Below are 21,474 nucleotides of genomic sequence, written 5' to 3' on the forward strand. Positions count from 1 at the left end.
AAGAGTCCTTGAATGAAATGATTGGGTAAATCTGGGTCTGGATAAAGCGCTTGTTATTGCCTTGTTCCCTAGTACATATAATGCCACTTCTCAGAATTACAATTGCCTTGCTTCCTCATCGTCCAGGAACAAAGCCAGAGCCAAGTAGTTTCAGATAATCAATAATATATTTCAAGGACACTCTTGTGGTACCGGGTAATTGTTCTGGAGTATTGAAATTAAAATCTCATACTACTAGGGCAAAAACAGACTTTCGCATTCATGTCTCCATTGGGTGAATATTAAATAGAGGTCTGGATTTTAATCCACAAAAGTGTCACTATAGTACATTCATAACATGAAAATAACAATCTCAAAGCATTTATATGTTCATTGAAAATTATTAGGTTAAAGCATAGTTTGCAAAAAGGGTTATATACTTAATATACAGTAGAATTGCATTGACTGGCGCGTGTGTGTGTGTGTGTGTGTGTGTGTGTGTGTGTGTGTGTGTGTGTGTGTTACCCTCTCTCTCTCTCTCTCTCTCTGCACAAACACACACACACACACACACACACACACACACACACACACACACACACACACATATATATATATATATATATATATATATATATATATACATACATATACAGTGTGTGGAAATAGAAATCTATACATATGTGTAGTGTGTGTGTGTGTGTGTGTGTGTGTGTGTGTGTGTGTGTGTGTGTGTGTGTGTGTGTGTGAAGATCTCTCTCTCTCTCTCTCTCTGCACAAACACTATATATATACTTACAAGTGTGTAGAAATAAAAATCTATACATATGTGTATTTATGTGCAGTGTGTGTGTGTGTGTGTGTGTGTGTGTGTGTGTGTGTGTGTGTGTGTGTTATATCTATATAATAGACGTAATAGACTTAGTAGACTATTGAGGCCTGGCTGTGTGTAACAGGTGTGAGTGTTTTTTCCTTCTGAGGAGCAAAGATTTGTATCCATCACTTTCACATAAATCGATTTTCAACGAAATGAGAACTTCTGGCTGCCATAGTTGACATTTTACTGAGAATTGAGTTAGCCAGGCATTAATTATTTCAGAGGGAGATAAAACTCTCATTCCCTAACAGTCAAATGGGCCCTTTTCAGATTTTTAATTACAAAATAAAATGAGGCCAGCTCTTCCTCGCAAGGGTTTGTGAGTGGTTAAACAGAGCTTTCCCCCAATACTGGTGGTCGTCTGCCTCAACTAATTAGCAATGCTGAGAAATTCCTGTTAACAAGGACATTCTCCCAGTCCCCGCTGGTCCCCTGCAGTTCTTCATTTCCATAAGAAGATTAGGAGTGCAGGGAACACACTGAAATGCAGATGCGGAAAAGAAGCGTTTTTATAACCAGCAATATAATAGCACGATGCTTGGCTGGCTCTCACCTAATTACTGCAACTTAAACCTCTATTTGCTTCTCAGGACAAGAATGCTTCTGCTGTTCCCTGGACTTTATCAAGACTTTCATGGCAGCAGAACCCAAACTTTTCTTTGGCCCTGTATAATTTCCAGCGCAAGTTTTTAATATCTAAATAAGAAAATCTAACCTTGGTTTGGAAAATAAAAGTCATTATATCAATTTGTATTTAATAAAAGTGATTGGGGGGACATATGCTGATTCTAAACGTGTGATGGAGACTGGTATGTTTAAAATTATGATAGGTAATATTAAAATAGGTAGCTATAGAAGAAAACATAAATATATATTTGGTTATCACTCATTAGTGGTCAATTAATCGGTAACGCCATATACATAGAGTCAAGGGCTTCCAATGCAGCCAAATTAGATTACATTAACGGGCACTGGAAATTTTGGGCTCTCACTTTGCAAATATCTGTGTCAAGAACTGGAAGATCTTATTTATTTATTTATTTATTTATTGATAAACATAATATAACTTTTGATAGTCAACAGTCATTGAATTTAAATAGCTTGTAAAATATTACAGCTGTGAATAAACTCAAATTATTGATACATTTTAAATATTTCCGCTGCATATTCCGTGTTAATTGCTCAAAGTTATCCAACATGCCGCTATAGGAATACATTTGCAGTGTCTTCAATTACTGTTTGCATTTCTAAAATGGTGAGGTATCAATATTAACACACTAGCGTTAAATAACTAGGACAATAATATCTAGTTCAACTTACTGCAAAAGAGCAAGTCAAACTTATATAAAACATTGTTTACGTTGACTTCAAGGCGCATCGTTAATTATAGATAACCTATTTTATTTGACTGATGTATATAACTGGAGCAGTAGCTTACATAAAATACAACGGTGTGTGTTACCGTGGTCGGCCATTAGAAGGCGCTCGTACACTGTTAGTGTCTGAAGGACTTTACAAAGAACCTGCTCTCTTTTAATCCAATGAATATCCACTTTAATATCAATTGGAGGAAGATCAGAAAATCTCTAGTGTGATGTTCAAATTTATTTCAGAATACTTCTCCAGGAGCAAACTGGGGGCCTCGGAATCCTACAAAAAATTGACACATTATCACATTACCAGAGATGTGCAATGCATATCTCTCTCTCTCTCTCTCTCTCTCTCTCTCTCTCTCTCTCTCTCTCTCTCTCTCTCTCTCTCTCTCTCTCTCCCTCTCCCTCTCCCTCTCCCCCTCTCCCTCTCCCTCTCCCTCTCTCTCTCTCTCTCTCTCTCTCCCTCTCTCTCTCCCTCTCTCATTATATGTCAATAGCTATCTCTATATATAAAAAAATATATTTACATATGTATCTATTACCAGTTTTATATATATATATATATATATATATATATATATATATATATAGTGCGCACATATTATCTATATCTATTTACATGTTTGTTCTTTCTATCTATCTATCTATCTATCTATCTATCTATCTATCTATCTATCTATCTGTCTATCTATCTACATTGTGTGTGTTTACGTGTGTTATATGTATCAAACACACGCACGCACGCACGCACACACACACACACACACACACACACACACACACACACACACACACACACACACACGATAGATAGATAGATAGATAGATAGATAGATAGATAGATAGATAGATAGATAGATAGATAGATAGATCGATCGATCGATCGATAGATCGATAGATCGATCATCATCTATCTCTCTATATTTCTACATTGTGTGTGTTTTTGTGTGTGCGAGTGATATGTATCACACACAGATATAAGGTAGATATAGTGACTATACATAAAAGATACATATACTGTATAAATCAAGATACAAGCGCGGAAATACACATTTTCTATCTATCTATCTATCTATCTATCTATCTATCTATCTATCTATCTATCTATCTATCTATCTATCTATCGATCTATCTATCTGCCTACCTACCTTATTCACTGATATTTAACTTGACCTGTGTGACTAATATTTATTTGGGGCTGAGTGTATGTAGATACACGGCTGAGCACAAGTAATCTTAGATGACGCTTTGTTTGGCTCTGTGTAGTTACAACAACAGAAACAAAACTAGCTATTTGTAAGGGCCATGCTGCCATTTCTTCTAGTATTGATGTATCCCCCCATTGAAATCTTTATATTGTGACAATAGAGCAGCTTCTGAAATTACACTTTGCCTTCCCCCTATTCTGTCTGGGCAGAGTCAGATCCGTCAGACACTTATAATACACTGCGATGGGGCCGTGACTTGGGGGTCTCTATACCCTCCGCAATACGTGTGGTATGTGCCATTCCCCTGAAATCATTCTTTATGGGAAAGTAATAGGTTTATTATTCTATTCCCCCCTTATCTCTCCTAAATGATCTTTTGTAGTCTGGATTATGCTGCATGAAATGTGCTATTTTTTGTTTTATTTTGTTATAGTCTGACGGCGGCTTTCTTAGCAGAATTAAGAACTATTCGGTTGCTATGGCGAGGCCCTTCTGTTTGTGCAGAAAGAGATTGTGTGGCCTGCTGGGGGTATTGGGGGGCAGGGCTGGGAGCAGTTATGTTCAGGCAAGTGGATGCCAAGAAGCTGGAAGCACCTGCACAGTCACCCAGGCCCACACTCCGTGCCGCTCCGTGCGCAAAATGCCGATCGCAGCTAGCGGCAGACACGTTTTGTGGGATATCATGTCATCCAAGGGGAAAGTGCCCGGCCCGGCCTGTATTCCCGGGATCATAGCATGCACCATTCCGCAGAGCTGCTCATTATTGGTAGCGTCCCTCCCGATCATCATGTAAAGATAATATATACACAGAGAGAAGCATATTGCTGCGTGCACGCTGTGCCATGGGTGGGCAGCACGCCGTTATGCGTGACATGGGGTAACTCCGCACCATTACATGGGAAAGTAAGTTTCAGGCTGGCAGTGAGAGAGGACCTGCGTCCCCCCCACTTCCTCTGCCGGGCGGGTGTGACCTGTTGCTGTTGTGAGGCAGGAGGGGCGTGCGCTGGGAGCCACCACGCCCACTTCATGCAAAACTCTGCCCCTGCCTGGAGAGGGAGCCGCGTCCTGATTGGCCGCCGGAAAGCCATTTATTCCCTGACAGCCCCCGTCACATGGACGCTTGTCTATTAACTTCTTTCAAAAAAGTATCAGGACTTGTCGTAGGCGCGGGATGGGAAGTAGCTTGCTGTCTGACTGAGAGCACCGGAGAGAGCTGCACCGGAGGAGACACCTGCACCGGAGACACCTGCACCGTGCCAGGCAGCCCCAGCTTCTCTCATCTCCCCGGCTATTATACAGCAGGCGACCCCCCCACCCAGCTGCCTGAATGTACAACATGATGGAGACCGAGCTGAAGCCTCCCGCCCCCCAGCAGACTTCTGGGGGCAACTCCAACTCTGCGGCCAACAACCAGAAGAACAGCCCGGACCGGGTGAAGAGACCCATGAATGCCTTCATGGTGTGGTCCAGGGGGCAGAGGAGAAAGATGGCCCAGGAGAACCCCAAGATGCACAACTCTGAGATCAGCAAGCGGCTGGGGGCAGAGTGGAAGCTGCTGAGCGAGGCGGAGAAGAGACCCTTCATCGATGAGGCCAAGAGGCTGCGAGCCCTGCACATGAAGGAGCATCCGGATTATAAATACAGGCCGCGGAGGAAAACCAAAACCCTGATGAAGAAGGATAAGTACACCCTGCCTGGGGGCCTTCTGGCGCCTGGGGGCAACTCTATGAGCTCGGGGGTAGGGGCGAGCCTGGGAGCTGGGGTCAATCAGAGGATGGACAGTTATGCCCACATGAACGGCTGGACCAACGGGGGCTATGGCATGATGCAAGAGCAGCTGGGCTACCCACAGCACCCGGGGCTGAACGCACACCAGGCGGCTCAGATGCAGCCCATGCACCGCTACGACGTCAGCGCCCTCCAGTACAACTCAATGAGCAGCTCCCAAACCTACATGAACGGCTCCCCCACCTACAGCATGTCCTACTCCCAGCAAGGCGCCCCGGGCATGACTCTGGGTTCTATGGGCTCCGTGGTTAAGTCAGAATCTAGCTCCAGCCCGCCCGTAGTCACCTCTTCCTCCCACTCGCGGGCTCCATGTCAGGCAGGGGACCTCCGGGACATGATCAGCATGTACCTACCTGGTGCAGAGGTGCCAGAGCCAGGTGCTCAAAGCAGACTTCACATGTCCCAGCATTATCAGAGCGCTTCTGTACCAGGCACAGCCATCAATGGCACGCTGCCTCTATCACACATGTGAGATCACAAATCAAAAGAAACTTTTATTAGAGTTTGGACTTTTTTGGACTATTTTTGTACAGAGAAAAAAAAATGGGGAGGGTAACAAAAAAAAAAAAACTTGTAAAGAAGAAAGGAAATTACACAAACATAAAAAGTTCTAGGTAGGAACTTTTTCAGAATGTTTGCAGAATTATTTACCAATAATAATAATAATAATAATAATAATAAAAAATAATAATAATAATATTTAGAGCTAGTCTCAAAGTGATGAAAATGTTTTATTATTTGCAAGGAACTTTTGTACAGTATTTATCAGATAAACATGGCAATCCAAATGCCCATCGTTTATAAGCTGCGACTTTGCCAATCTTTTTACAGTCATAGGTCAATACAGCTTGGATTAAAGCTGAATGAGGGGAACAGTTTTTCTTAACAATTTGGACATTTTATTCGTTTAGATTAATTGTACAAAAGAGAAATAAAGATACAGGGCAAGTACTTGCAAAAACAATTCCTCGGTTTTACATTTAAATAAGGGCACACAAAGTGTATTTTCTTTCTACTTATTGTTAAGAACAGACACGACTCAAACAGTTGTTAATTTATCATAGGCTGTTTTTTAAAGTCTTCATCCTGTTCAGATAAAAAAGGCAACATGAAACTACTGTGTTTGAGATATTTTCTTATGGTTTGTAATATTTCTGTAAATTTATTGTGCTGATATTTTAAGTTTTTTTTTCTCTCTCTCTCTTCTCATTTTCAGTAGATGTATTTTAAAGACTCGGCTCAGTTTGCCGAAAGTCCATGTATATATATGAACTAATACCACCCTTATAACAGGTACATTTCCAACTTAAGTTTTTATTCCATTCTGCAGTTTGAGATAAATAAATTTTTGAAATATGGAATCTGACACCACGTTGAGTCTTTCATTTATTTTGTATCTGTTGAAATGTATAACGATCAAAATCAGCTTGTGTAAACGTGATATCGTTTAGAAAAATATCACCGTTTAGTTTTTTTATACTACGAAAATATGACTTGGATTTAAATAGAAGATAATCATTATTTTATTATATGGTGATATTATTAATTATATTACTGGGGTGATTGCACTAGCAGTGTAGCCTACATGTTCAACTTATGTTTTCCAATCAAATGCATTTTAATAGCAGAGTAATCTTACTGTGTTAACAATGATCAGTGGAGATGACATAGAGCCAGCATAATGGAACATCTATCTCCATACAAGGTAAATGATGCTTTGACATTTGGTGATAAAGTGGATCAGTGTAATACATCCGTCAAGATCAGCTTCTACTTTGTATTTTCAACGTAGAAGAACAAAAGTTCTCTGTATTGCAAACAAATTGCGCCTCTTACAGCTGTTTTAATCCTATCTCTAAATTGCCAGCGGGGTCCAAAACTGGATAATATCTCAAGCTGATAACAAGCAAAAAAGAAGCCTTTCCTCGGCCAATTTGCAGAAGAAATCTTCCAGCTATGAGGTAGAGTTTTACTTTTAAGGCTGAATAATGCTGCTTTTTAATCTTGTATAGAGTGGTTTAACCAGACGCTTTCCGTGGCTAGCAATTACATCAAATGGGTAATTGAATTCATTTATAGACTATTGATTATGGAATAACACTCCTGGTCACTTGTGATGGCTTTGACATTAGAAGCAGATAGGAACAACAATATAACATATAATATAGTAAACGACCGCACTCGGTTTGTTGTGTGTCGCCTTGGATGTCACTAGATCTTTGCTTTGGTGAATTCAGCTTTATTGTTCATGTAAATCCTGATTACTATAACCTTACTGCTGCTTGTTAGAGGTGAAAGGGTTAAATCGGCTTTGTGATCTTTTGGCCATCAATTTAAATAGCATACTCCTAAAGTACTTCAGTGCACATCGCCATGGTGCAGGCCACAATGCTTATTAAGGACTTTAAAGAAAACTTTGTAGCGATTTAACTCTTGTAATATAGGTTTTATATAATTTAAAGGTACACATGAATATTTCCATTAAACATATTTCATACCGATTTTTCTACCCTCAATGCTAGGCCACCGCACAAATGAGTGTTTCCTCATAGCCTTCTCTCCTGTACATCTGTCCAGATCTTGTTCAGGGGCTGTCTATAATCACCATAGATCACAGGCTTTGAATATGCGCTAATGCATGCTGCGATGCGACATTTCAAAGTTGCACAATAGTGTTTGCCAGAATTAAGCTTCTTTTATTTATTATTGTAAAGCTAAGTTTCCTGGCAACCTTTTGTGTGCAAAAAAGGAAAGCCGTATGCATTCTACAATTGTTTATATATATATATATATATATATATATATATATATATATATATATATATATATATATATATATATATATATATATATATATATATATATATTGCGTTTTCTTGTTCATATAAAGAAATGTCATTTGTAAAGTGGTTCATTTAATCTAATCACAAATTAAAATGTTGCTATTTTTTTGTAGTCTCCTAAAACAGAATCTGTCCATTGACTATACTATTTAAAATTAATGTATTTATTCTGCCCTGCAAGGGCAATTATCATTAGTTCACCTAAGCATTTCTTTGCTTACTATGCCTGTTAGTCTCGTTTGGTGTAGAGTGGTGCCTCGCTAACCTTACATAATGTTTAGATTAATCCATTGATGAGATTAAAGTTTCCCATGTGATTTTTTTTTTTTTTAACAGAGTGGTAAAATATTTTATGGAACAGAGGAGTAGATTAGCAGGCATCCTTGCCAAGGCAGACTAACTGGTAATACATACAGTCTCGGGGGATGAGAGCTCACATAACTGCTAAATGAATATTTGACAAGGGCTCACTCTGAGGCATTATTACTACAATCGCATCCCTACTGGACTTTCATAGGGTCATAGGCCATCGGTTCAATTAATTATTTATGCTGCTTGTTCTTGCACTGCGTTTTCCTGCAATTGACACGTTCTTACTGTTGGGGCTCTCTAGAGATTGAGATGTAGATTTGGATGAAAAGACAAACAAAACAAAATGTCTATATTGTTGCGAATAAATAGGTTTGGCTATATCCAGTGCACCATTATGTACACTGCATGCAGTAGTGTGGGTACTGAGAGCATACGCACATAGACAAGAGATACATACAGATCAGTTGATGCTTATAGTAAACGGTCAGAAATATTTAATTAGGCTTTAATTAATTACCTTTCATTTACCTGTGGCTAACTTCTTTATAAAGTGTACTGGGCTGCCAGATTTCTCACATTATAATAACAAATGTCCGCCCTAGGACTGCAGGCTAAATCGCCTAACCCCTAGGTGACAGGCTTCATCTCAGGCCAGGCCAAGGGGGACTAAAACGAGCACTACTACTGTCAGTAGCTAACTAACCCTTAGCTAACTGTTCACTCATTGGACCATGATCACTTTCTTTCTGTCACCGCTGATTTTAGGTTTTGCAATTCAAATTCGCTGCATGTTGACAAATTATTCGGGCTTTTCAAAATTTGAAGCCTTCTTTCTTGTTGAAGATAAAGGTTTTACAATAGGGGGCTGGCGTGGTCCTAAGACTCAGTTACTATAGAGTACTATGAGTAAGGCGAGGGTTTTGTCATTAAAGTAAATAAACAAAGCACTGTATTATATACAAATTGTGACCACCGCATGCAGTGTGTTTTAAGGTTTAGCTAAATGTACATTTGTATGCATGCAAATGTTGTAGTGCAATTAATATATTTTAAATAGCGCACATCAGTTTTTTGCATACTAGTCTATTGCAACACACAAATATAAATATATTAATAATGTCATATCAAAATGTCTAACAAATAACGTCTGGGTAAATTATATAGTGTGTGCGCATATATACGCAAACACATATACCTACCAATAATGAAGGGCACGTTACTGAAACAATACATATTGTGTTGTTGTTAAGTAATTGTATTTAGTAGACGGTGATAACAGGAGGCTACTGAAGTTCTGGGTCTAGTCATGACAGTCGCAATTAAGTGTGGAAAACTCCTAAACTCATCAGAGGACCAGCTACCTGTAGTATGACGTCACCTGGCCCCAGTCACTGCTTGGAGTTTTCCCACCGTCTGGGCTGCTGGGACAGTTATTGGGAATTAGGAATATGTGCGAATTTTAAAGCAGCGCTCAGACAAATCAATAGTTATATTGATCCTCGATTTTTTTTTTTAAATATAAACTGCTTTATGTCTCTATCTTTTTGCTGGGAAAAGTTTTAAGAGAACTTTAAATTGTTTTTCGAACCTTCATTTACTAGTCCTCCGGTAGAATCAGTTATATCTAGAAATCTTGATATTTTCGTTTAGCTACTGTTCTTCTCACAGACCTAATCCCAATGGTAGTGTCGTACAAATACGGTATAAAACCTATGGCCTTGAGGATTTACCACATATATGTATTATAAAAAAAATAAAAAAATACTCTGTCATTTATGTTAAATACACTCACTGACCACGAAATTTATAGTAATGTGTAATTGGCATTTTATTTCTGAAGCCTGGATCTATTTTTAAAAGTGTAATTCCGTATTCGCCAGGAATGATGTTTTGTATAAGCTCTTACAAATTGCAAATTTGTAGAAGACAGAGAAATAATAAATGTATTAAAGGAAGCAGCGTATTCTCGGGAGACCCTTATCATCTAGTAGCAGGCTGACAGATCCCCCCTGCTTTATGCTAATAAACCAAATGACGTCACTCTGGCATATTTTGGGGCGAATTAATGTAGAAATTAATTTAGTCCAGTATTGTTAGTTTTAATATTTTTTCCGTGTTCAAAACGCAAACACATTGGTTGTGTATATCTAGGACAACAGCTTTTTGGTTTGGGTTTCAAACATCAAAATAAAACATAATCTGTAAATACACGGTATATACTAAAATGTATTGAGTGACTAAATAACCTTTTTTTTCTATGATTTATTTTAAGAGATGTGCGATGCATGATATGCAGGGCAATCACTACATTAGTTGCTGCATCCCTTCCTTTACTGCAGACATTGTAGCACTGAGTGGCGAGACCACTCTGCTATTTACGATTTTTTTTTTTTCATTCTGCTTTCTGTCCAAACTCTGAAGCAGAAAATACAACAGGTTTATGGGTTGTATTACTATCACACCTAGCAGATCGGGCCACTTATAGTCAACAGGTAACGGATGGACAGCAGTAAATAAAAAGGAATAATAAATAAATATATATATATATATATATATATATATATATATATAAAGTCTCTATACACGCATACATACATACACGCATACATACATACATACATACATACATACATACATACATACATACTATCGCAGGAAGTGCACTCGTGTTCGGAATTCCTTATTACACAACAGTCACTCTTATGCAATGAATGAAAAATAAATCTATGAAAACACCTAGCATTTTATTTAATTTGTATTCACACACACACACACACACACACACACACACACACACACACACACACACACACACACACACACACACACACAAACACCACCAGAGCGTAGCAGTTATTTGCTATACAATAACCCGTACAGTACATTGTTTTTTTTCCTAGTATATTTTACCAGAGCAGAATATGTTGTTATAAGCTTTACCATAAAATAGTTATTCAGGTGGCTGTATGGCTGTAGTGAACTTTGATAATGCGCAGACATGTTTGGGACGTCTGTAAGTTTCAGAGTCCTTATTATATAGTTACAATTTCGCGATTAATCTTCAAGCATTTCCCCAGTCACTGACCACACTGATCTATTAATGCAAGCCTTTAGTTAGGCTACATTACCAATATTTAGCAGGTGTCTACAAGAAAATATTGTCTGGGTCAAAATAGAATTATTATATGACAAAGTACATACATGATCAAAGCACAGAGGTCTAGAATTCGAATTCTTTTTAGTTATTATTATTATTATCCTTTATTTATATGGCGCCACAAGGGTTCCGCAGCGCCCAATTACAGAGTACATAAACAAATAATCAAACAGGAAAACAGCAACTTACAGTTGATGATAGCATAGGACAAGTACAGGGTAAATAAACATAGTTACATCAGCAGATGACACTGGATAAGTATCAGGTGGCAGAAGACTGATGGAATTGGTGCAGTTGAAGATTATTAAAGTAAGAAAGGATAATACCATGAGGGAAGAGGGCCCTGCTCGTGAGAGCTTACATTCTAAAGGGGAGGGGTAAATTACTTTAATTATTTTAACTACTGCACGTTAAAAGTATATGGATATCTATCTATTGTAGATGCACATCAATTCAATTCTTGTGAATCAGACTTAAAATCATTACAGACAAAACAAACTATGAATTAAATTACATCTACTTGCTGGTAACTGTTTGATTCACCATATACTGTATTTACAGATTGTGGTGTTTAATGTTTTTCACACTGCCATGAAACATGTTAGTCTAGTAAGTCAGTGAATTGGAGAAAATCAGCGAATTCTCCACCTTTGGCACACTGTACACACTTTACATAGCTATGTTGGTGAATTGGCGAAATGGGATACACTCCAATTCATCTCAAATAGTTTTAATTAATACTCTGCAATACATTTTAATTAGCCCGTTATTTAAACCATTGAAAGCTGGAGGATTGGGAAGAGTGCATGCTCTCTACCATTGATATCCCCAAATGATCTGTAAATATATGTCATTTTGGGATTGCTGAAACCCTTTCTGATGAGCAATACTCAAATTTGTGAGGGGTGAAAAGCAGTATGAAATCGGATGAATTGAGTCCTGTCAGAGATGTCTTCTAGTTGAACAGTCTGTTCTGGTGAATGTCAGGAGCTGGGTTATCCAGTGCAGGTGCACTGGTGATGGGGGATGGAAAGGGAGGGAGTGGGGGCTGTCTGTTCAGCCAAAAAAGCACATTCTCCACAATAGACCACACACTGCCAGCCAGCGTGGCATCAACTCACACTTTGAGAGTTTTTTTCCCCCCACTCTCTTACACAGTTTTCAGTTCACAAAGTGGCTATACAGTACCATCAGCAAGAGCTCTTTAATGAACATTTGTCACTTGTATAACAAATACAGCATTACTGTCATTCTATATATGGAAGCAACATCCTTTGCAGAAAAAAACAACTTAATAGAACTTTTTTTTTTATAGCACTGACCAAATTAAAATTCACCTTTAAAAATCTAATAAATGTGATACCTCTGCAAGGGAATCTGTTTTCTTAATGGGAGACTTTTATGCGTTTTGTTGCATTTTTTTCCGTTATAAGCAAACACCAATGGATGTGTGTATGTATCTGTATTATGTTATTGGTGCATAGATAGGATTAACCCAATCCTAGCTTCAGCGGCCCCCATTAATAGAGTTTTCTCCTTGTCATTGTCGCCTCATTGCAAGCTTCTCTCCCCTTTCTCAGCCTGCAAGGAGCAGATTAGGACTCTTTGGATGGATTGCTGGAGCATTGCGCTGCGAAAATTACTTCTTGTTTGCTTATAAAAACCCATGTAACCGGAAAAGTTTTATCTGAGTACAAATGGCATCACCTTCCAGGGTATACTACAAGTATCCACTTAACTGCGAATCGTTAAGCATAAAAAAATGACAGCCATGGATGTTTTGCTGCAGCTAAATTATGTCTCTGCATCCTTGCAAATGTATTTCGTAACCATAATAGAGAGAAAAAATCTGGCAGAAAATTAGAAGGAACATTGGACAACTTCATCAGTCTCTGGAATATTGTGTATTGCATTAGTGTGTTCAGTATGTTCTATCCATGTAGGTGGTGGGATCTGATGCTGGCAGTTATCAGCTCATAGAAATAAGCGACTTCAATCAGCAACTTTGTCAAAGTGCCTCTGTCTACTCAGTTGACTCCGGTGTGTACACCACCATCCCAAATTATAGGTATGAAAAGCAGTGTGTGACAAGGACATGCGGCCACGCAACCCCTAGAGTTCCAGTCTGGTGTTTTTCCACACTTCTTCCCCATGTTACTTAATAGCCTTTGTGTAGTGTTCATGCACAGACCCATAATTAATCCCCCCTGATTAATGCATACTCTGTTCCCATTGGGGAGTCAGTGCCTTCCTGCATACAGCATGTAGCTAAATGATAAATCTGCAAAGGCCAGTGATGAACATTTTGCAGAAATCAGCAGTTTTCTATTACTCTACCCAATTGCTCAGTGAAGATATTCACATTTGAATTAGATTTAAATACAGTGTGGATTAAAAAATAAATATACAAAATAAGAAAGGAGTTTGTTGTATAAAGCAGGACATAATAAAATATGCTCTAATCTTTGTTTTTGGCAGATTATTTTAATTTTGATAACATATTGTAATTCCTAGCATTCCTGTGCTGTGTTTGATCTTTACGAGACAAATAAAATACTATTGACACATCGGGGCTACTAATTCGAGTTAATATGATCTTTATGGCAATATAACAGCGGATAATTGGCCTATTTTTCTGGACAACAATGTAATTCACAATAGCTTTATTATTTAATAACTCCAACCTTTGGTTGGAAGGGCCCCGGCAGAGAAGACCTTTTCTTTCTGGCTGAAGTTGTTGGGAAAGAACAATAGGGAAGTAATTGTACAGATTTCTGAAGATGACTTGTGGAAATGAACTGTTTAGATATGGATGGTCCCTCGGATGCCGGCATATTTGCTTGGACCTCTGGTCCCCCTCCTACCAGCTCAGAATTTATAGAGAATTCTGTTGTGTTCATTGCCTAGCAACAGCTTGGCTATTCCTAGAGTAAATATACTCCAGAAGCCTAGGCCCTATATATCATGGACTTGGTAAAGTCTTTAGCCTCACATCCACGACAGACAGCTGGCTTTCCAGTGAAGCTTGCACCGAGATATACAATTATTAAAAGCACAATAATGAAATAGTTTATATAGAAAGATATATATATATATTTATTTATTTTTTCATTTATTTATTACACACATGCACACATGTATTCAATTGTCTTTTCAGTCCTTGGAGTAGTTACAATTCATACTGTGCTACCTGTTTGTGAACAAGTCACAGAGGTGACAGCGCGCACTCAAAGGAAACTTTCCCCAAACAGGAGGCTTAAACAATGCTGATCCTCTGCCTGTCCCTGCTGGTTCACCCCAAGCATGGAACAATGTCAGCTTTGATGCACTTTAAGCAGGGACAGCAGGGGACTGTGGTGATGTATGGCATTCTTCATCCTAGTGCATCGGATCCTGGGAGAAGCAGAAGGAGGAGGAGGAGGACGAGGAGGGGGCAGAAGTGCAAAAATAATGCCACAGACAAAAAAAAAAAAACCCTCAAACTTTCTCACTCTGTTTCCACACTGCTTAATTCCTATATCTGGTTGTATTTCTATAAATAATCGGAATTGAATATTATTCGTCTCACAAGGATGTAAACCTTTCTTCCACTCCTAGAAAACATACAATGTATCTGTTTATTGGTAGATTATTTGTTTTTAAGTATCTATATCTAAAATGATCAAACATTTGGTTTACAAGTACCTGTAATATTCTAGTTTCTTTCAAATTCTAAGAAATAACATTACAAATAATAAACTTCACAGAAATCTTAAACAGATAACAGTGCGCACTGTTCTGTGTTTTGTTGTATTGCACTATGAAAGCAGTATGACTTTCCATGGTTTCTTTTTAATGGTTGTTAAAATATTACATTTATATCGCTCTTGGAGGAGTCTCGGAATCTCGTGTTACTGCCAAGATATTATCTTGTTGTTTATAGTTAGGCAATAATAATTGGAATTGTGAAACAATACAATGTGGACGATTTTACCAACCTAGGTTCTGCCATAAATCTGAAGTCATTTCATTCGATACAATAAAGCGAATAGTTTAAAGCCTATTAAAACTAAAAAAAGTTTTTAAAACTACACGGTAGAAACACAAACGTTGTACCCAGAAATATAATATCTTTTTATTTGTTTATTTGTTTGTTTGCTAGTAATTAATATATTTTGTTAGTGATTTTTTTTATTAAAAATAATACTACTATTATATTTTACGTTTGTCCTGTACATTGAAAGCCGAGCCCACAAAACTGCTAATGAAAATAAAACCGCATAGAATAGATCGTAGTTGGAGAACCATAACCTGTTTTACCATTTGACGCTATAAATCGATATATTAGCAATATTGTAGCTGTGTGGAGAAGGCACTGTGCGTAGGGCGGCCGCCCGCAACCTGGGCTCCTGATGATTTGTATGTGTGACCCCGGGGCGGGTACACAGAGAGAGGGAGCACACTGCAGCTGCATACACTACCACGGCCATCCATATTCCGCAATGTATTCTGCGTTACTCTCCAATACGTTTGATTAAAGCATTGAATCCCATTACAATTGCCAGTGATGGAGAACTTTTTTCTTTCTCCTGTGGATAATACATTTAGGGTAAATCCCCGGAGTTTGGGGACTCATGCACTAAGACAGTTGTTGTCTGCATTCAAGGTCAGGTTTCAGTTATCCAACTTGTGGATGTAGCACGTTACAGCCTCCTGTAGGTCCTATTGTGACCATCAGGTGTGCTTGGGTACCCCAAGGTTGTGGATTAAATTATCAGTCTAGACTGTATATCAATACTATCAATAAAATTATAATATTCCCCAAATGTCTCTCTCACTCTCGTAGTGTAATGTGCTGTATCAGATAATGGTATTTTGCTGCTATTACTCTGTGAAAAGCATTTAAGATGTAGACGACATGTAAAATAGGAGAGCTGGGAGTTGTTGTGTCTCGGATTGCAAAGGGTTATACGTCAATAATAAATGTGACTTTTCCCCAGTGCAGAAAGTTTTCTCAGGCAGGCTCCCAGGCAGGTCCTGCAGGGTCCTGGCTGGCAGGAGGGAGGGTCAGAACCACTGGCAGGTTCCCTGACAGGTGGAATGGCCGGATCCTGGCAGAAGTGAGGGGCAATATTCCTGGCAGGAGGGTTGCAGGGTACTGGCAGGAGGGGCATGGTAACTGGCAGGAGGGCTGCAGGGTCCCTTGCAGGAGGCGGGGAGGAGGGAGTAGGACCCTGACAGGAGAGAGGGTGAGGGCCTCGTAAGGTCCTAGCTAGCAGGAGGGAGGGCAGGAGGGAAGGACAGAGTCCCTGGCAGAGTCCTGGCAGGAGGGTGGTACAGTATCCCTAATAAGAGGGAGGGACAGGGTCCTGGAAGCAGGATGGCAGGGGGGGGGGGGGGGGGCGGGATTTAGGTGGCAAGGTCCCTGGCAGGGTCCTAACAAGCATGAGGTAGGATCAGAGTCAATAGCAGGGTCGTGGCAGGAAGGAGGGGCAGTGTCCATGGCAGGAGGTAGGGGTAGTGTGCGGCCATCCATCAGCCAGCTTCAGGCAGAGGCATTCCTGCTGAATGTGCTTCCAGCCATGGCCGCCAGTCAGGGGAAAGTTCCCACAGCAGCCCCTTTGTTCATAGTGTCAGGCTTCAGCAGCACATCTCCAAGTTTTGTTTACTAATGACGCTGATGCCATCTGCTATATCTTAGTTATGCCAGAGATAGGGATCTCCCAGTATCCCTGCTCATCTCACCATTGGCGTGCAGGGGTACAAGGCAAAAGTGTGCTAGGTTATATCCCAATTGCCGGGGCGTAAACGGCTTGGGTTATTATGATTTGCGACGGAAGGAGACTTTCGTGCAATATAGAACCATCTGCATCTGTCATGCTCTGACTAGTCCTTAACGTAAAGAAGATTATTGTATTCTGACAAGTCACATGTTCCCGAATGAATATACAGAAAGCAGGCTGTACATTTCTATTCTGGCGTGATCACTTCCCGAGTATAAGTGGCTGAGCTGCAGTCAGCTACAGATAGGAAGATGCGGCTGTCGCCCCCACACAGCTCTGTACAGTAAACATCTTGGCATCCTGCTGGCTGTTGTCATTAATGGCAGCCTATCTGATCATACGGATACATTCCATCTTCTCCTAGACCGCTATCAGCAGCCCACACTCCCCCATACATGTATCGCTCACTACACAGGACAGGTAACTGCGGTGGGTATAGGAGGCCATTACCTACATATCACACGCTGCACTACTCATGTTATACACAGCTCAGCCTCTCCAGCCGCCTCATTCATGTATTACAGAGCTCGCTCCAACTGCAGGATGACACCTGCAACTCTGGGGATAATGTGGATCTATAAATGACATCATGCACATTCTAGGACTTGTAGTTCCACAACCTCTGTGCTGTACATTATCTCTCTTTTCTAATGCTATCTGAGATGACATTGCCCTGTGATGGTGGAGATCTAGCACGACCTAACTCTGATACCATCTCTCTCCTGGCCCTAGGCAATCCAAGCAACCTGTTAAACTGTATCGTGACCCTTTTTAATTTATAAAGTTAATTTAGACAAATTGTAGACCTAACCAATTTAAATAAATGTACTTTTAATAAGCGATCATTAAAATGGTTATGCTAAATATAGCCCATTATATGCATGACTTCCTCCTAACAGTAGCTCCTATTCTCAGGGCTGTGCGCTTACTCCTTAACTATAGCCTGCTGGGGAAACCTGATTATGCTGAATCCATACACTTCTATGGATTTCATCAGCCTAATTAATGCTTTTTACTGTGGTCCACGGACCCTGAATGGCCTTTTCGTTATCATTTGATGAGTGGAAGAATGTACCAAGAGGGACATGCACAGATTTCACCCTCTCTATACTGACTTGCAATGAATATGATAGGGAAGTGTTCATGCATCATCATCCAATGCACCCAGATCATCTGCTCACTCCCAGTCTATCTCATTTAGCTACCATTATGGCCTTCTAGTGCAGGGGTTCCCAAACTATCCAAGTTTTAAGTATATCCATGCTTGGACACAGGTGACTTAATTATCACTTCAGTCACAACCATCTGTGCTGAGCCATGGATATTTTTAAACTCTCCAAGACTTCGGTAAATCACAACAATACTAGCATATGTATAAAATATGTAACATTCTAGATAGCCGTAAAGATGAAGATGACGAGTGAGGAAGTTTCTGGCTAGGTTCCAGTCTCTTTCTGTTACTGGGATCCAGCTGACCAGCCCACAAAGTGCACCAATGTGTGTCACTGCACTGAACATTACTCATGATTGCCGGGGAAAAGGAGGATTGTACTATCGGAAATATCAGCGATTGCTCTGTAATTCGTTTCAAACAATAACATTTTTATGTTATTTCGTCATGAGAAATATTAGCCATTATAATGAAATTCATGGAAAACAGCACAACTTAAACAATGTACAGTAACACACATATTACTGTAACACAGAGAAAGTTCAATGTCAAGCACAAACTAACCCAGATTTTAGCTGATTTTTGTGATGCTAGTTGATACATTTCCCCAGTTAGGTTTAAAAAGGAACCACAAAGCATTCTGCCCAAAACACGCGTGGAGTCACTGGATCATATAAATCACCGTCCAAAAAGTTTTTATCTAAGGATGATAAAATTATTTATTTATTAATCTGTTTAAATAGCAGGAAATCGAATTATGATTGTAATAGTATTCTTTTTTTCAGTATGCATATTACACATTCTGCACGTTCCCCGATTGTTTTGCAAGTAGTTAAGTGCACTTGTTGTATACATACTAGATGAACTATTCTAGTTAATAGCCAAGTGCTTATATTTTGCACCCCTACTACAGTACGTAGTAATGGGTGTGTAAAGAGCGGATACAGAAGTGTAATCCTAGCACCTTGGATTCCTTTCTGTATAATTACCTAGGAAGACCCCATCGCTGGAGCCGCGCAGCAGAATAAAATAGTCCAGCTATAGGTTTTGGCAATTTGGGGGCCCTAGTGCCGGCACTATACTTAAGGGAAGTTCGCACGCTGATCAGGTAACAGCTGAACAACAGGGCTATTGGAGTGGGGTGGTTATCTGTGCTCTCTGCAGATCACAGCCCTGGCACTCCCGGCTTGTCATTGTGTCCTCTCATAGAAATGACATTCTGTCCAAACGCTCAGGATCAGGCCATGATTAAGGTTTCACATGTGACTGCTGGAAGTATTATACACAACTACATATGCACTATCTATCTATCTATCTATCTATCTATCTATCTATCTATCTATCTATCTATCTATCTATCTATCTATCTATCTATCTCTCTCTCTCTATCTATCTATCTATCTATCTATCTATCTGTCTGTCTGTCTGTCTGTCTGTCTGTCTGTCTGTCTGTCTGTCTGTCTGTCTGTCTATCTATCTATCTATCTATCTATCTATCTATTTATCACATCTAGAAACAATAAAAAGGATTGCAATTGTTACCAGGTGCCACTTATACAATAGATCACAATTCTAATAAAAATATCAGAGCATGGTACATTCCTGATAATGAGTCCTCCAAAGATTCTTCCCACTGTTGCATGTATTAATCTCAGCACATGTGGAAAGAGAAAATCACAATCATGTGTAGTACAATTTATGTTTTTAATGACATACAAATTTTTGTATCTTGTGTATGTCATTAAAAACATAAATTGTACTACACATGATTGTGATTTTCTCTTTCCACATGTGCTGAGATTAATACATGCAACAGTGGGAAGAATCTTTGGAGGACTCATTATCAGGAATGTACCATGCTCTGATATTTTTATTAGAATTGTGATCTATTGTATAAGTGGCGCCTGGTAACAATTGCAATCCTTTTTATTGTTTCTATATTTGTAACCCACAAGTGTCTTGGGGAGACACTTATTTTGGTTGTGATAGTGTCCAGGAAGCCTTTTGCGCAGTTAAAGGTATAACTTATCTGTTTATCCAATACGTATTTATCACATCTAGTCACCTTCTTAACTGACATCTATAGCACCATTCTCTCTCTCTCTCTCTCTCTCTCTCTCTCTCTCTCTCTTTTCCAGTATGCCAGGTAGTTAACTATTACTGTTATTAGCCACAACCTGCAGGTACGACCCATGATTAAGGAATGCATTCTTTGTTTGTTTTTTGTTTTTGTTTTTTATGCTTTTGCTTTATTAATCACAATTCTGTAAAACTTTAGCACAGTTCATCCATGTGTGCTGTCTTCATAGTAAAGTGTTTGCTGTTACCATTCATACCATATTGATTGTAAGCTTGCGAGCAGTGGCCCTCTTACCTTATTGTCAGTTTTATATTGGCGCTACATGGATAAAAGTAGTAGTAATAATAATAATAATAATAATTATTATTATTATTATTATTAACATGACCTTATTCCAATCAAAAAACAAACATTTAAAGTGGGGGGAGATAGTGAGAGGGCGTTTCCCCTTTTGCTGGATGTGCAGCTGCTGCATAATGCCAATGGCTACCTGTTTTTAACACAATAAATTCAGTACCCATTCTACTAACGTGGGTAAAAAAAAACACAAAAAACAAACAAACAATGGCAATAGACATATAAGGAATTGAGGCGCATATACTCACATCCAGATTGAACTTGACTCTGTGCATCTGTCATTTTGGGGGTTTTAATGAAAAATAAGATTTTGTAACCAAAAATGGTTGCATACCGTTTTTATTGATATTTTATTTGGGAATGACATTTCATTTTATTTAACCATGAACACTCTTCTCCCCCTAGTGGATCTTTATCAAGTAATTTCAAAGGATTTACGAATTTATAGACACGTTGAATGGATACAGGTTCTAAATGATCACTATCAGGAAAGGCCCTTCAATTACCATCATCGCCAGCATACCTATTTATTTTTTCAAAAGGTATTAAACATTTCCCAGCATCATT

The 21,474-nt window shown here is 39.2% G+C and overlaps 1 protein-coding gene across 5 annotated transcripts in view; it reads left to right on the plus strand.

The window, feature by feature from the left end:
* SOX2 (SRY-box transcription factor 2) overlaps positions 1-21,474 on the plus strand; it is a 296,062-nt gene that overhangs the window by 248,084 nt on the left and 26,504 nt on the right. Inside the window, exons 1-2 of one of the 5 annotated variants that reach the window (XM_063916330.1) lie at positions 4,543-5,839; positions 6,442-6,591. The exons of 3 other annotated variants lie outside the window; for them this stretch is intronic. In XM_063916330.1, the coding sequence (XP_063772400.1) occupies positions 4,765-5,697 (933 nt within the window). In that variant the 5' untranslated portion in view covers positions 4,543-4,764 and the 3' untranslated portion in view covers positions 5,698-5,839; positions 6,442-6,591. Of the gene's footprint in view, positions 1-4,542; positions 5,840-6,441; positions 6,592-21,474 lie in introns of those variants that run through there. One more of the 5 variants, XR_010175943.1, reaches the window with a different exon arrangement.

Source organism: Pseudophryne corroboree, chromosome 4 (assembly GCF_028390025.1).
Source record: "Pseudophryne corroboree isolate aPseCor3 chromosome 4, aPseCor3.hap2, whole genome shotgun sequence".
Taxonomy (NCBI): domain Eukaryota; kingdom Metazoa; phylum Chordata; class Amphibia; order Anura; family Myobatrachidae; genus Pseudophryne; species Pseudophryne corroboree.